This window comes from Camelus dromedarius, chromosome 5, assembly GCF_036321535.1.
Source record: "Camelus dromedarius isolate mCamDro1 chromosome 5, mCamDro1.pat, whole genome shotgun sequence".
Taxonomy (NCBI): Eukaryota; Metazoa; Chordata; class Mammalia; order Artiodactyla; family Camelidae; genus Camelus; species Camelus dromedarius.
The window spans coordinates 25,576,043-25,593,908 of NC_087440.1; the positions used below are offsets into that span (position 1 = coordinate 25,576,043).

Consider the following 17,866-nt stretch of genomic DNA (forward strand, 5'->3'; position numbering starts at 1 on the left):
ACCATTCTGGGAAAGAACGGACATGTACTTAATCTGAAATTTTCCTAGAAGCCTTCATGTATGGCTCAAGTTTTACTTTTTTAATCCCTAATGGTGCCTTCCCATAGCAAGTACTTAACAGGTATCTGTTGCACCAACGCAAGAAAGAGTGGTTAGCTTCGAGGTAAGACAGCTGAGCTGATGAGCTCAACTAGGTGTCCTAGAAGCACATGGTAGCAGGAAAGTGCTGCTGAGAGAGAGCAGATGGGTCAGGAAAATTCCATCACCACTTCAGGAAAAGCAGCTCATGAGCCAGCAGCATTTTCTTCATATGTACTGGCTACCTATTGATTTTTAGTATAATATGTACCTTTCTTTCAAAAGTTTCACAGAAGTAGTGCAACAACAACCTTGAATGTGTTTATTTTCATTATCGAGACAATCAAGTGAGATGCCCTAGGGAAGGAACTGCATCCTTACTGGGACGGGCACGGCCATGCTGTGCGGGGCCGTGAGCCGCCGGAGGGCTCAAGCACTCACCATGGTCCCCACCCCCACTAGTGTATCCTGCCAGGCTGAGAATACACTCAGTGAAAGTTAGTTGAAAAGAACAAATGAATAATGAATAAAAGAATTAGAAGAGCTCTGAGAAACTGCTAGAAATTCTCTGTATTCATTTGTTTGTAACACGTCTCCCTACTAGACCATAACGCTGCGAGAGCGGGGACTTCATCTGACTTATGTCTAGTGCCTGAAATAGTACTGGACTCAGTAAATTATTTTTGGAATAAATGAATAAATTATGAATAAAATCCATTTTCCAGTTGGAGAAACTAAAGTCATTTATTCGATGCTGACTTCTCTTAATACAATATACATATTTGAGAAGTACAAAATGGGTAAACTTATAAGACAGGATAAATCCATGGGTACACCCAAATCCTCAATGAAAAGGACTCTTTTTTTTTTTTTCACAATGGTGCCTGGTTAAATCTTGTGCCATAGCAACTGTTCACTACATGGTTATGAATCAAAAAAATTAAGAAATTATTAGGGTTAAGATAAAGGTGATTTATTTTTATTTTTCTCTTCTGTCTGACCTCTCTTTGGAGAGGTCAGATAAAATATGTATTTTATAAAATGACATACAGAGCACAATGGGTGGAAAATTTTAAATGGGATAAAAAATTTCAGGAAGTCATAATTTTTCAGAAAGGCTAATATACAAACAATAGGAGTCCTTGTCTTTTGAAAGTAGTCCAGATCAGAAGTTGAGAGAGAGAGAGAGAGATTGACTTTCCTTTGCTTATTAAAAAAAATCAAAGTGAAACAAATATGTTTACATGGTCTCTACAACAAAATTCAAGGTGTTCACATACAAACAAGAAAGCAGAAGAGCAGATTAGTGGCCTATTTACATACTAATATTTGTCCATAGTGGGATTTAAAATGATGATCTATCTAAATTTACCTGGCACAGTACTTTAGATCTAATTATTCATTGTGAAGGGGTATTTACAAGGTAAAAAACCCACCCCCTAACAATACTTCACACAAGGCTTCTGAATTTTCATGTCTTAACCATAAATAAACATATATTAATTCATCACTATAGTAAAACGTTTAAAGTACATAAAATAACAACTTCTTTGTATGCTGATGAGGAAATGCTTCAAAACTGGACTGAGGTTCCAGGAAGCCCAGGGAGACACCCTGTGACTCATTTATTTTTAAAATCAGTTAAGTATCATCTTTGGGTATGCTTCAGTAATACAATTACCCCTAGGTCCTACAGCACAGAGGAATGGATGGGACCCTTGGATTTTACGTCCTTTTCGAAACTTGTGTGCAAGTGGTAGTGACTCCCCGACTCTGTTTCTGCTCTGCATCTGTCAGCCATGGTCAATCCTGTCTAACACACTCAGTTCCCAGAATCAAGGGAGTCCAGGACCTGGGACTAAGTTTAGGCCAGAAGTAAGCCCTTTGCTCTTCCTCCTTGTTGGGGTCTTCCAGTCCTCAGGAAGGACACAGAGAAAAGCTAGGTAAAGCAAAGGAATAGCACCAAGGGCCTGACTGCTCATAAGCAGATGGTGCCAAGAGAGTAACACCAACCAGACTTGAAAATATGATGCCTGCTCAGCTGGTGGCTTAAAACAAGAGATCTGGCCATGCCTTAGTGGCCATTGAGTGATCAATGTGATCAGACACTTAATAATAATATCAGAACGTCACAGCTCTGTAATATATCTCATGGCACATCATGGGCCATCTATTCCAACTGGTTCTGAGCAACTACACACACTATTCTTTATTAGATTTTAAAAGGCTAATTTACCCTTTTTCCATAGGCTGAACATTTTAGTTGTTCTTCTTACATAAAAAAACTTTCTGCTTTTACATACCAAAGTTTAATACAGTTATCTGAGGCCACTTTCCTGATTTATCAGCTTTCTTTAATCCTAGCCAGAGAACATTTACGGTATCTCTGATCTTCAAATTATCAAATTATCAACAATCTTGTAACACATTCAACTCCATTCTCCAGTTCATTAATGAAATATTGACTACTAAGACTTAAAACAGACTTCTTGCAGAACTGAACTCAACATCTCTCCTCAACTTGACATAAGATCATTTATTTGGTTTTCCTTGGCTAAGTCTTGTCCATTCTGGAACAAAAATTATGTAATCCAATAGTTTGATTTTTTTTTAACCTAAAAAAATACACTGTGCGAACTCTTTAAGTATCTACATAAAACAGATGTGTACAATAATACAATCTGTGTAGAACCTTTAAAAATGACCACTTTTACAATGGAGAAGAGGAATTAATTCATTGTAGAGCACTTTAGGGTTTCCATTACCAGGTATCACATGGATGCCTTCTGAAGCTTAATTTCTAATGCTTAAGAGACGTTGAAAGAAATAATCTGCAGTAAGATTCCACACTGGCACACAAACAGATGTATACATGTGAGATTAAAAAAGAAATCATACTAAATCTATGATGACAATTCATGTTTGGCATAAAAGTAATAAAAGCTCAATATTCCATTTTCAAGTAAAAGTAAACCTGAATCCATAATGAGACAAAAATACCTAACATGAATTTCTCTAACCATTCTTTTTAATATATAAAGCATCTTATAGACAATATTTCTTTTGTGTCTTTTTCTCATAAGGCCTAGATTATGGTTAATATCTCATGGCACCAAAAGTAATACTGCAACAGATATTAAAGCATTTTTTCAGCCACTTATGCTATAAAATATTAATTGCAAGCCTGTGCATGTGCTGTATATACAAGGGATTAGGTAACTGAGTTCCTGCTCAGTTCTAAATCAATAAAAGATAACATGCTCAGCATCCATCATCGTTTGCTCTTCCTTTAGTACATAATAACTGCAAGTGGAAGATTCTTAAAAAAATATATTTAAGCACTCGTGGAGATACTATAAGCAGGAGAGGATGGAAGCAATACTCACCTAGGAAGGACAAGTTTTTCTCCAGAAGCAAGTCTCTCAGCAGGACTTCGTGCTCATGACCAATGGCACTGGGAAGTCTTAGTTATGGAGGGTAACACAGCTAGAGTTACACCATCAGAAAAAATGCTAATACCAGGGCTGTACTTTGAGATGAAATGGAAAAATGGAGGTAATTATAGAAACTATTCCTACCTTTAGCCCACATCTCAGAAGAAGGACATTTCTATACACATCCCTTCATTTGAATGATTCAATGGACTTTTCCTGTAATGTTTAAATGGATTTTGGCAAATAAAGATTTGTAAGTGGATACGAACTTTATCTGCTTTTGAAAAGAGAGGGATTCATTTTAAACATCCTTTATGCTATGTCAAAAATCCCTCAATTCAAATTAGGACCATTTATTAAGCACTTACTAAGTGTGGCAAAGAATACCAACCTCCCTTCGCCCTAAAAGAGTTTCTGGTCTCAGAGTTCCATAAATCTTCCGTGAATTCACACTTGTCACAGAGCCTGCATTTAGCAGCTCCTGTTTCACTTCTAGCCTATGATTGGTGATCTTCTGTGACTTGTGAAACCAAACAACTGACTTGCTGAGAGTTATAAGTCCTCTGGAGGAAAGACATCCTAGTAAAAGGCTGTGGATTAGGATGTGGGTACAGAAACTGTTTCAAGTCTTTTCCCGAGTGTGCGAGTGTTCACATATTATAATATGCATAGAAATATATACACAGATGCCCATATACATTTCTGAGTGCTATTATGAGGCAGGCACTGTGTTAAGTGCTTTATGTATTTCATCCTCACAGTCATTAACATCCTTATTTTATAGATGAAGAAACTGGCTTAGGGAAAGAGCTGCATAAGGTCATAGGGCTGATGTGTGGCAAGAGAGGACCAGAATAAAATCTCTGGAAAGCCTATGTCTATGACCCCCTTACAACCTCTTAAAAAATATCAAAATTAATTATGAAAAAACAATTGATACTAGCTAGTATTTCTTAAATAACATACACTAAGCTTTTGTGCTAAACACTTTAGTGTATCACCTTATTTAATCTTCACAACCACGTGAGTAGGTACTATTATTAGTACCATTTTTACAGTTAGAGGAATCAAGGCTGAGGAAGGCTGAGGAATTTGCTGAAGGTCCTGTGGCTGGTAAGTAATGAAATCAGAGATGGAGCCTGGAATTCTGGTCTATTTTCCAAAATGATGAGACTGTACAAAGTCTGAAAAGGAGTGTTATCCTAGCCTAATACTGTAATTCTATCAAATAGTGTTATCCTATCCTAATACTTTAAATTTATCAATACTTTGGTAATACAGGCAGATCTTCAAGGTATTGTGCGTTCATTTCCAGAATATAAATATTGCAATAAGGCAAGTCACGTGAGTTTCTCAGTTTCCTAGTGCATGCAAAAGTTATGTTTACATTACAGTGTAGCCTGTTAAGTGTCCAATGGCATTACGTCTTAAAAAAAGGCACATACCTTGATTAAAAATACTTTATTGCTAAAAAATGCTAACTAACCATCATCTGAGCCTTCGGCAGGTCGTAATCTTTTCGCCATAGTAACATCACAGATCACCATAATATAGTAATAATAATGGGAAAGTTTAAAATATTGTGAGAATTACCAAAATGTGACCAGAGAGACAAAGAAAGCAAAGTTGGAAAAATGGCGCCAATCGACTTGCTCACTGCAGGGATGCCACAAACCTTCAATTTGTAAAATGCGCAATATCTGAGAAGTACAATAAAGCAAAGTGCAATAAAACAAGGTCTACCTGCAATTATCCAATTCTCCATCTCTCTGATGATGTCAGCCTGGTCATATCACTCTTTGGTTTACCAGAGACTCTTAATTCTGATCATGCACCACAAGAGTCCAATTTAAATCAAATAAAGTTTATATAGTATTTGGTAAAAAAAAAAAAAAAAAAGTCTTAGAGAATTATCCTGCCTTTATCAACACGTACAGGTAAACATCATTTAAATCTCAGCATTCAAGAGGTGCGACCACTCACATCTGGTGTCAAAACAAGCCCCAAGTCATCCTCACTGTCTCTTTCTGTCTGTTTTCCCCTCCTCCACATGCACATGACTGCTCCTATTTAATTTCTCATTGAGAACAAAAGAAAGGAAACAAATTTTTAAATCAAAGAACTTCGCGCATTGGCAGAGACCACTGACGACATCTGATGACTACCTCTCAATGGCCCCTCATTACTAGGGGCATCCCACATTTTAGAACTAAATTATTTACTTCTATTCCACAGAAATGTGCTCTCACTCCTATTGTTGTAAATTATTTACATCTAAAATGTTGAATCATGAAACTGAGGTTACTGATGGTACAGAAATGAAACCCACAGCATTTTACGCTTCCTGCATCATTACCCTTGCTTGCTTCTCTGTTTAGGTCTTTGTCTAATAGCTGTGTCCTCAAGTCACACTTTGGAAAGCTGAGGTGGCTGGTTTCTCACACCTTTTGTGTCGGTGAATATAACCTGTGGTAGGAAAGGAGGGAGGGAGCATGGCTATGTAGGAAAAATTACAGCAGACACCAAAAGAAAAAGAAGGCACAATGACAACAGATAGATTCTTTGCTACTATGCTTTTTTGGTGTCTTACTAATAAATAACCAATTGATTTTACTCTACTTACACAAATGTCTACGTGTAACATTTTCATAATGGAATAAAAAGGTTTTGCACCTATTCTATTTACTAAATGTGTGCTTTCTTTCTAACACAATGATGTAATTTACCGAGAGCAAGCAATATACACATTACCAAATTATCAGAACAACATACAAGTAGCATTTTCACTCACAAGAAAACTAATACTTTTTATTCAGTGTGAAATAAAATAATTCCTGTTGATCAGCCTAGGAAGCATCTATGCAAGTGTATTTACATTACAGGAAACTGCTAATGCCTCAATGCAAAGATAAAATCAGTTCTCTATAAACCTCCCAGCCCATTTTATTCTGCATGGTGAAAGCAATCAGCAATTTGAAAGTTTGGAAAGATATACTTCTTAATTATGCTTTGTTTGATATAAACATATATAAAACACAAGGTCCAGAAAATAAAGCTTATAAAAACAGTAATTTTACTGGCAATAGGCAAAATGGGACAGTGAAATTATAATCTAGTTACTGAATGCAGTTTATACACATACATCATTATCTTTATCAACTGAAATCATGTACTACATTAAACTCTACCAGCAATAACACAATCTAAAAAGGAAAGTGAATGGTGGCAAAAAAGTAAGGAAAAATACTCCAAACAGAATTTATAATGCTCCATAAGCAGAAACACTTAGACTTTCTCTATAATAATACCTATTATTGATGTATGGCAGTGACCATGGGGCAAAACTTGTAAATAACCTCACAAGCCATTTTCTACGCCAGCAATACAGCAGTCTAGTTTCCCGTAAGCATCTCAACTATTACTGAAAAACAGCCTCCTGGCATTTACAAAGCAGTTGACTTCATACTTTAGCCCATGCATATATAATTAGATAGTTATATTTAAAATCAATATGCAATCCTTCAAAAGACATTATGCTTTTAAAACCTTAACTTTAAATTGATTTTTAACTATTTTATGTGCTTTAAAATTAACATGTAATTCCGCCCCAGATACTTCGAGATGGTGTTAGTTGTTATATGAATGTGCTAAACTTTATCACTGTAGCAACATGAAGTTGGCATTCTGACAATTTCTAACACTATCATTAATTTTACACTGAAAAGAAGTCTAGTTTCACTTTGGTCTAATAGAAAGGAGAGCTTATGTCAGTGCTGTGATGTATTAATTTAAGTTAGACTGGGAGGAACAGACTTGGAGGATAAATACATAAAGGGCTATAATGTAGATACTAAATACTTACAGGAGGGCTCTGTTAAAAGATTATTTTTCAAAGGTTAACTTTATGAAAAGGAAAATGAATAATCTTTTCTTCGGCAAAAATTTTGCTTACCCTAAGCCTTTATGAAACAAGGTGGAATATAAACACATGTCCACATGCGCGCCCACCCACACATACACACACACACGCACACGGCAAGCAAGGGCTTCTAACAAAAAGCCTCCTGACAGGTAATCACCTAGTCACAACTGGTCACAATGCCACCTGCACTAACAAAACCCAGAAAGGGCACGTTATATTATTAAGAAATATGAGACTTACGGATTTGGAAAAATACAATTTTCATTAAAAAATTACTAATTATTTACTCTTTAAATAGCATTTTTAGCTAAGGGTTGTCAAAATTCTTAGTGTTGCCACAACACTGTTAAATGTATTCATTAATAATCTATTTCAAGAAGTGGTTACTGTTCACGCAAATCCTGCTTGAATAAGTAAGTATTAACTCTTCAGTAATCTCAGTATCTTTAATGAAGAATGACTGGACATCTGTTCTCATAGGCTTAAATCCAGTCCAGAGGGAAAATTAGCTTGGTTTTCTCTAAAAATGTTTATTAGAGACCCAAGCGACAGCTCAGCTTGTAGTCAACATTTAAGCAGTAAGAATCTACTGTCCTTTAAAATGTGATGGTCTCTGGTGGCATTTTAATCACATCACCTCTTAACTCCAGCCTCAAAATTTATCCTGGTAAACGCCACTGAACTTGGTTCATTTTAAACAGAAATTTGTTATATTTGAAAAAATGTTCACAGGAATGGTTAGATACATTCCAAGACAGTATGTTACCTGCCTAATGACTCTGTACCTTTAAACTCATTGAAAACCAAGCAGTTTGAAAGAAGCATGTGCACGTGCAACTGCTGAACTGACATCTTCCCGGGGCCTGATTTTCCTTAAGCCGTAGCAAAGAATGGTCTGCAGTGACCCTCCAGTTGATTGAATATAAAATAGAAGAGTATGAAATGTGTTTTGTGAAGCAGAACTTTATGTCAGGTTAAAGCTAGACACATCTCCTCCACTGAGTCTAAGCTCGTCAATTGTGCACCTAAAATTTTATGGGAAAGGATACTGTTTGATGCAGTCCACCAGTGGTCCATAACAGCAGTCGTTCACGATGCACTGCAGACAAATAAGAGAAAGGGTCTGGGCTGGAGCGACTACAAAAATTGTCACAGTTAAACAGTATCCTAAAAGCGGTAATTACTTTTCTTAAAATTTTTTTGCAAAGCTATCAAAAGACTGTTCTGATTTAATCACAAAACAAAAACTGCATGCTTTTTATTCACTATAAAAGCAAGCTATTAAAAAGTGAAATGCTCTTCTCGAAATATTGCATTGCCATTTATGGTGCACCCTGACCTCAGTGATAGTTTATGATGACAGTAATTAAATGAGGTTTAAAATCCTTTACTCTGCTAGGCAGATAACAGCATTGTCACTGAAAATAGACAGCTGTGATTAATACCTGATAGACCTGATTTGCTAGAACTCCATCTGGAATCTGAGAAGGGTCCCGTAGCATACTATTTATAACAGACTTGGAGGCTGCAGAAGAAAAGAGATGAACTGTTAGCAGACAGTCAACATACTTTTAATGCAACATGAGAAGTGACAGATACCTATAAACACACAAACCATGAAAATAAAAACATTACTGATACTGATCAGTTTTCCCTTTTTTTCAAATCTAAAGGGAGCTTTTAATTAGACCCTTCTGCCAAGTTTGAAGCCACATTGCCAGATTTGAAGATGACCTAATTTTTCCAAGGTAAAGTATGTTATAACCAAGTATATGTACCTGGGTAGCTTAGTGAAGGCAGGCCAGATTCAAAGACTTCAATGATGTCAATAAAACCAACTTCCAGACAAGAAAGCATCTCTGAATTCTAAACTTTCCTAAAGTAATTTTCGTCAACTGTCATAAAATGTTACACATGTGAGGAAAGTAAGTAAAACTGACTTACAATTGAGCAAATCTTAAATAAATATATATACATGTATTTGTATTTATATATGAGTATCTGTCCCAAAATCTGTCTAATCACACCCAGTTGCAATGTAAGTTGACCTTACCCCAGGGAACTGCAGCAGAAGGGGCTATGGAGGCATCTTAGGAGGGATGCTGTATCAGATCACACCCTCTAAAAAGCAAGGCAGGAGATCCTGGCCTCACTGTTTACTGTAGGCAGGTCGAAGCCAGCGGCCAGAATTCCTCTTCCTCAGCATGGGAGGAAGGCAGGTCTCTAGACTGAACCTAAGTCAAGCGTTGCTTAGGAATCAATTCTTTCAAATCCTCCCCAAACATTTAGCAAAATGGCTTAGGGTCTGGTCCTTATAAGCACAAACTAAAATATGCATACTGGATAATTATCTAGTTAACAGAATGAACACAGACCACAGATCTACCACCATTCAGGTTCTAACATTACTGTTGGTCTTTTTTTTTTTTTTTTTTTAAAGATTATTATGTTCATTATCAAGTTCAGGACCATAGAACACTGACAGGAGTGATAAATGTTAGTAAATATCGTGGAAAGAAATAAGGAAATTACATCTTTATCACTTAAGCACAGTACTGAGTTCACAAGGAAGAAGTAAAGTACAATTATTTTAATTATTTCCTATTCTTAGTTGCATAACTGCACGCTTATAGCAATGTTATGAAGTTAACAACCATTTTGAAACATGTCTGCACTGCAAGTGGAGAAGCCCTATTTGGATATCTGAAGTCTCAAAAAGAGCATCATCACCAGAGGAATCCTATCCAGTCCTCTCTCTACAACCAGCTCTGCAACATGGCAAGTTATGGAGCCTCTCAACTTCAGTGTCTTCATCTGCAGAGAGTGATAACGTCATCTGACCTGACTACCGTTAACGGTTCTTGTGTGAGTCCCTAGAGAAAACAACTACAACAGCTCTTCTGTTCTTTTGTTCGACTTTAAGTAATAATAAGAACCAAATCATGCTTAGGCATTTGCTTCCTGTAAGCTTAAGTTAGACTCAATTATTTCTGAAAGAAATTACCATGGATAAGTGGAACAAACACTGGAATTACAAAGCAGTAAAGTCTTAATTATTGCAACCATAGTGTTAAATAGATTGTAAAGAACCTGGTAAACTCACTCTGTTTTCCCAACTTAACTCTAAGGCCAGGCCAGTAGGAGGGGACCAAAGCAATCGCTCACGCATTGGGTCACCTTCTCTGGGGGTCCTATACTCTCTCTGGTCTACCACTCAGTCACCAGACAGTAATGGAGGACACAGTCTTTTATGGTACCCACAATGCCATCAGGGCAAGTGTCTCAAGGAAACAGAAGCGCCTTCTCCACGTGTACCTAGTCATTGTTGAGATGTTACACTGCCAACTCCCATGCCCCTGTGAGAAGATTACTACATGACCAGACAGCTGAACCAAAAGTGCTAGTCTATAGAAAATTACTGACCTCATACCAAACTGTATGCAAACTCACTGCTAAAACCATAAAACAAAGGCCCTTAAAAAAAAAAAAGGGACAATACCCTAAGACAAAAAAAAAATTAGGTCATTTATTTTATGAGGGAAGAAAAGGAAATATGAAAGGAAAAAGAAACTTATGACATCATAATTTTCCTTACAATATAAATTTTAGAACAGTGTGCTTATCAGAATTAGGAATCATAGCAAATAAACTTAAAAAACAGTTTGAATATACTGAATAGAACACTATTCAAATTAGAGGAAGCTTATGAGAGGAAGTCAGTCATTTTAAATTGAATAGTAAAAATTATATATTGACTCTGCATTCGTTTATTTATTTATTTTAGTTGGAGATAATTAATAGTTTATTTACAATGTTGTGTTAGTTTCTGGTGTACAGCATACTGATTCAGTTATAATATATATACTTTTTCATATTCTTTTTCATTATAGGTTATTACAAGTTATTGAATATAGTTCCCTGTTGCTATACAGTAGGACCTTGCTGTTTATTTTATATATAGTAGTGTGTATCTGCCAATCTCAAGCTCCTAATTTATCCCTCCCCCATCCCTTCCCCCCTAGGTAACTGTAAATTTGTTTTTGATTTTAAATTCAACTAAATACCTTTTCTCTTCTTGCAACCTGCTGAAGTCAAGGCAGCGGCTCCAATGCAGGATGCGCCTACCTTACCTGCAGATTCTGTACTCAGGCTTCACAAAAGTATGTCTATGTCTCAGATCAAGCCAGAGAAAGTATGCACACATACTTTCATGCACATATCCTGATGCTTAGGAACTGCCAAAGGGGTAAATAAAAACATCAACCACATAGGGAAAGGCAATCGAACAATCTTGGAATAGCTGGGGATAAGAGGCCTCAAGGAAGCCTGTGCCTTTCAGGGAAGCTGTCCCGATGCCAGCCACAACATCGGCCCAATGTGCATCCGTCTATTTTGCCCATATGTGGATGGGAGTCTTGTTCTCCCTACTCTCTGCAAGAGGCATTCCTTCCGTTGATGTCACAGTTTAACCCCGCCAACTGTTTCAACTGCTGGGATTTCTACTACCTACCAGGCACGTGCAAAAGCAAGAATGCTTGAGTCACTTGGAGCAAGATACACCAGAACGGGGGAGAGCAGGTGCCTGTCAAGGCACACTACAGAAGACAGGCAACACTCTGTGTGGTTTTATTTCTGCGCTCTCTGTTCTGTTCCATTGATCCATGTGTCTGTCTTTGTGCCAATACCATGCTGTTTTGATTGCTGTAGCTCCGTAGAATATCTGAATTGATACCTATTATTGATAAGATCTCTACTATCAGTCTAACAGTAACTCCCATATAAGCAACCTGTTTTTTAATTTCTGGTAGCTTTTAGATTTTTCTTTGATATTCAGTAGTTTCATCACCGTGCACCTGGCTATGGCTCTTTTCATTTAACCTGCTTGGAATTAGCTATGTTTCAGTTTCATAAATACTTTTAGCTAGTTTGAAAAACTGGAGCCATCATAACTTTGGCCTCCATTCTCTCTTTCTGAAACTCTCACATTAGACACCTCTTAGAAGGTCTCACTTATCCCCAATATCTCCTACTCCCATGAAGTGTTTATATTTCCCCTCTTGTCATCCCTTGTGTCATACTAAAGTTGCTTTCCTTAGATCCAGTGTGGAATTCTCTAATTTTTGTTCTAAATCTTCTAATTTTGATTTTTTGTGTAATCCAACACTTTACTCACCTAATGAACTTTCAACTCCAATGACAATGATCTCATTTCTAAATTTTATTTTTGCTTTTTAAATGTTTTTTACACTATTTTCTATGCTTTCATTTATCCAGTTGAAGTCTTTCTTTTCATTTATTCAGTTTATATAAGAATTTTATAGTTCATAAGTCACCTTATAGATTAAATTTACAACGTCTTCATTTTGTCATCTCTAGTCCATATTATGTTATCTATGTATCTAATCTATTTTACCTTCTACCTGCCCACCCATCTTCCCTATGATAGTGGTTTCCTCACTTGCTTTGTAAATTTTTACTGTGAACTTATTTTCAGCAAGAACTGTTTGACCTGCACTGTGTACATAACCATGACCAAGTAGTTTCATGTTCACTTTTGCAGAGATTAGTTTTATTGTTAATTTTTTAGCTCAGGCTTCCTGCAGGAAAGAAGAGTGCAATTCTGCACAGATCCACAAATGGTGCTGACCTATTTCTAATTACTCTCTCCTTTCCTAATATTCCACAACTTAAAGCCACATAGAGTAAGCAAGCTTCTTTGCCATTTTCTCCAGGCAAGTAGAATTTCCTAGTCCTTTTTCGCATGGTTTGGGCCATGTGTGGAAGCTTAATTCCAGCTCCTGGCTGCATATCTTTTCCTATGAGGATTAAAAATCCCAGTCCCTGACTTTTATGTCTATATCTGAAGCTAACAATTCTTACAGACCTATACAATGTGAACCTCTATTTACCATTCTGCAAACACATTCTCTCCCCAGTCTTTGAACCAAAGATTGAATTCTTTTTGTTTGAAGTTGGTCACATACTTTAAGATATTTTTGTTGTTTATTTGGTTTATCATTTCTATGTCTTTGTGCCATAGAAACACAGCCCATCAACAAAACTCATTCTGCTGACATTTTTGGAAAACCTTTAGTACAATGTTCAAGAGAAAGCTGGTTTCCTCGTTAATTTTTTGGAGTTGAAGTTATATAATTATATAAAGACCCTTCCATCAAGTTGGAGCCCCAAACAATAGAGAGAAGGCGAGGTGACAAATATGCAGATAGGCTGGAGAGTGGAACCACCTAGACCACCCCGAAGTTCTCTCTGCTGCACGGTGGCTGGCTAGGCCAGGGAACGGGAGAATGGTCGCTGGTGGCTAGAAGATAAATTGTTACCCTGACTCCTCCAACGGCTACTGCCATGTTGCAAGCCAAAGCGCTGTGCTAAGCAGCAAGCCTAGGAAACAAGACAGCTTGCTTCTGTGGGTTGGAGAAGGGGCGCTTTATGCAACAGTCAACATGCTTATAGTTCGGCCATTTGGGCTGGGCTCGATGGAGGTAGCTGCACTTCAGGTGGTGTCAGCTGAAGTGGACTATCCTGGTGCCTAAAGACTCGCTTTCATGACGGCTCACTCACACGTCTGGCAAACCCGTGCTCACTGTGACATCAGCCATAACTGGGGTCGGTGGGGGGGCCTCGGTTTCTCTCCATTTGGGCCTCTCTAAGGTCCACCTGGGCTTCCTCTCGAATTGATGGGAAGGTTCCAAGGGAACCAGGCAGAAGCTTATGACTTAGTATGACATCTAGCCTCAGCTTTCACACAACAAGACCGTAATTTTTCTTTACATACTCCTTCCTCAAAAGAGGAAAACCATGCCTTGTAAAAGTAAGGTGGACTTGCAAAGCTAGGCAGTATAACACTTTCAAAGAGAGAGACAGCGTGGAACAGTGGTTATGAGCTGAGCCTAGACCCAGACAGACCTGGTTTGTGGCCTGGAACTTCCCCCTACCAGCTGTGTTATCTTGACAAGTTAGTTAATACTGGAGACCCTCAGTTCTCTCATTGGTAAGAGAGCACATTACTTTGCAGGGTTGTTGTGAAGACAAAATAAAATAACACATAAAAAGCACCAATATGCTGCTTAACATGTGGGCTGTTACAGTTGTTAAGCTGTTAGGTGTGGCCTGCTTTCTGCCTCCCAAGGTCTCATCATCAGTAAGTAGATCATTTGTTACCTTCTATGGCCGAGAGGGTGAAAAAACACAAAAATTTCATGAGGTGTGTCTGAAGTCAGGGGCCTGCTCTTACCAAGTACAGACTTCCCAGCCTTGGACAGAGCAGAAGTAAATCTGTTCGACAGGCAAAACCTGGCAAGGCCTGATTCTCCCTTCTTCTACCCATCGCCTGCCCCAGCCCTTTGTGGTACTCAGTGCATTCAGTGCACAATCCAGAATCAAACCTGTTGTCTGGAAATAACATGGTAGAAGTTTACACATCTGTGTGTATTAGCTTCATGTGTTATCACTCAGTGGGGGGTTTTATATTAAGTCTTGTCTATAACCATAGAAGAGAGGAATTTTCTTCCCCCTGACTTATGGCATTTCAAGTATCAGCCATCAAGCAAGTGGAGACTTTGCCCCAATCATTAACATCACATCCATTTTTATAATTCTTGCTTTCCTTAGTGTAAGCTCAGATCACTGGCCAGTTACTACAGAAAGGAACTGAGGCAAACAGCAGGTGATTCATCTGTGCTCTTAAGGTCCCTAGAAGTTCTGTCTACTGCAAAGATTGCCATTTGACTAGGATACATCTGGACTAAAACAAAGACCATATATAGCTGGGGCATCTAATCCAAGGTCACAAAAAGATAAAGATGAGATGGGCCACTGAAAGGAAAATTAATGTGTAGACAGCATGATGATGTGAGAACCTAATTCTTCTCCTACTTAAGAAAAACAGTCCCTGCAGCTGAATATGGATGGAGTAGCTGGATGGAGAAGTCGGTGGCTCCCAAAGTACCCCAGGGGTTCTGCCTCTTCGTGTGGCTGCTCCAGAGCCCAGCTCCAAAACAGCAAAGCCTAAAATACCAGCTAGAATTTAATCTTTTCATTAAATGCTGGTGTAAGACCTCTGGACATCAAAGTCATGAAGGTCTCAAGTTACATCTCTGTGGTGTTGGCCTGTTAAGTGTCTTTTCTGGACAATTTCAATCTTGCTAGTGGCCTACAGGAGCCTACTTTCTCTTGCAGTTAGAACCATTTCTCAAGAATTCCAGGCAGCCACGAGCTCTGCCACTGCCCACGAGTGATCTCTAAAGCAGCCTGACTCCATTTGACAATCTGAATAAAAAATACCTTTTAACAACAGGGAATCCTATAGGGACAAACGATAGTTTTGCTCTCTAACTAGCACATAATCATGTAAGAAAGAACTTGAACTAGAGTCCATCAAATAAAAAAGCATTATGTTAAGGACAAGAGGAGGATGTCTCCAAAGCATGAATATTCACGCTGATCAGATCTTGTCTTGGGCAACTTACAGCTCCACAGCCATGAGACACCATCAACTTTTACTCTTGACAAACATTCAACAGAAAAGTATTAAGCACCCGATTCATAACAGGGACATACTTCATTCCACCCCCAACTGCATTCACCAAATCTGCTATGTTCTTTCACATCTTTCCCATGCCAAAACTTTGAAGTTCAGTTCAACTCTCACCTCCTCAAGTGAAGTTTTTCCTTAACTCTTCCGATAAATTGTTCTCCTCTCCCTCATCCTGTGGAGTGGAGTGAACTCACTGTCTACCAGTTATCTGGCCCTTGATTAAATATTACTTTGTCACCTGTTGACAGATGATTGCTCAGGATACAAAGACTTGAAACCATGACATCTTAAAAAAAAAAATCTGAAGGAAAAAGGAATGCTTAGCATGGTATAAAATAAAGGTATCATACTTCTTCAATGTTATCTTTTCACATCTTTACATATATTTTACGTGGAGGATTAGGCTCATCCTGTGGTCACCCTAAGAAGATAACAAATAATTCGTAGAAGTTTCTGGTTCTGAAGCTGTCAGGCTTCAGATAGCAAGCTCAGCTTTATGTGGCCTTATATTTGGTCCACATCAATCTTTCTTAGTCTTTTTTTTTGTTTATGTTTTTTTGGTTTCGTTAAAGCCCACCTCAGAACACTTCTAGGCAGGTAATTTTTTAAATTGCCACCCGGTCCTATGGAATTTTAACACAGGTGTGTATATCTGGTTATACAACACCACCCTCTTTGAGAATGCATGGTTCACTGCAGACTAAGGAACTGCTTGTGTCAGGACACTTGGCAAGCTGCCTAAAGGCAAAAATATTTCTCCGCTACCACCTCAAAGTTGCTCTGCACAAACAGCTACTCAATAACTTGCTGACCGAATTATTAATGAACGACAAAATCCAAGCCATGCCTATATTCCCTACTGTTACAGCAATTCTTAGGTAGTCAAATGGATTTGAATTTGAGCTTTTCTTACTATAAATGGGTAGGCATCTTAGAAAAAAAAAAAAAACTGTTTCCAGAAAATGTAGACTAAGAGGCTATAGGACACAACAGGTCTTTAGATAAATGTTGAAAACATTTCTAATGCCATGTCTCCTGAAGAGAAGAGTGCTTAACACTGGCACAGGGTAAGATGTGACTTTACTAGAACACAGAACAATTGTTTTTAAGTTATGTGTTATTTTTACAAGTACTTTCATTTATGGCAAGGAATTCTAGTTCATCATTTAAGATGAATTATGTTTCCTTTAAAAATATAATTAAATAAAGGACTTTTAAAAAATATCAAGGAAATACAGCATATTGATTATTACTGCACGTGGTCCATATGAATATGGCAAAATCGTAAATGTACCCAAATTCCTAAAATTTCAGAGACACCAGTTTAATATTTGTACCAAGACAGTAGAGTACTCAGAAAGGTGGGGTTATTACTCAGCCCATCCTATAATAAGTGTCTACTTCTGAAAACAATTAACAATCAATATTTAGTGAGTGCTTATGGTGTACCAGGCACCATTCTGAACTCTTCAGATGCATTAATTTCATTGACTTTTCAGTATGTACTTATAAGGTAGTGATCTTCATCTTAGAGATGAAGAAACTAAGGCATGGGGAACTTAAGTAACTAGCCCAAAGTCCCACTTTAGTTAGTGGTGGAGCCACGGTATGAATTTATTAGCCTGTTGGGCTCATTCTCCAGCACTATTCCCATGCTATTCAAAATCGAACTGGTGCAAAGTAGCTCCGCCCTCTGCATCCCTGGCCTCCCCAGCCTCGGGGATGGTTCCATCATGGCGTCAAGGCAGTTGTACAGGTCCAAGATGAGAGTATATGAGATTTGATAATATCCTTCTGCATTCAAGTTACTCCTCTAGGTGAGTGGTGCTGTTAGCTGTTATTCAGGTAAGAATTTATATTGCAGCCCTACTACTAAAA

General features: G+C 37.9%; 1 protein-coding gene across 5 annotated transcripts in view; it reads right to left on the minus strand.

The window, feature by feature from the left end:
* CDIN1 (CDAN1 interacting nuclease 1) overlaps positions 1-17,866 on the minus strand; it is a 224,503-nt gene that overhangs the window by 125,604 nt on the left and 81,033 nt on the right. For all 5 annotated transcript variants that reach the window (XR_837230.3, XM_010981181.3, XM_010981185.3 and 2 more), the window contains 3 exons: positions 8,880-8,959; positions 8,484-8,533; positions 3,465-3,532 (listed from right to left, as the gene is read on the minus strand). Coding sequence is in view for 4 of the 5 variants with exons in the window: in XM_010981181.3 (XP_010979483.1) it covers positions 3,465-3,532; positions 8,484-8,533; positions 8,880-8,959 (198 nt within the window). In the remaining variant the exon portion in view is untranslated. The remainder of the gene's footprint in view (positions 1-3,464; positions 3,533-8,483; positions 8,534-8,879; positions 8,960-17,866) is intronic.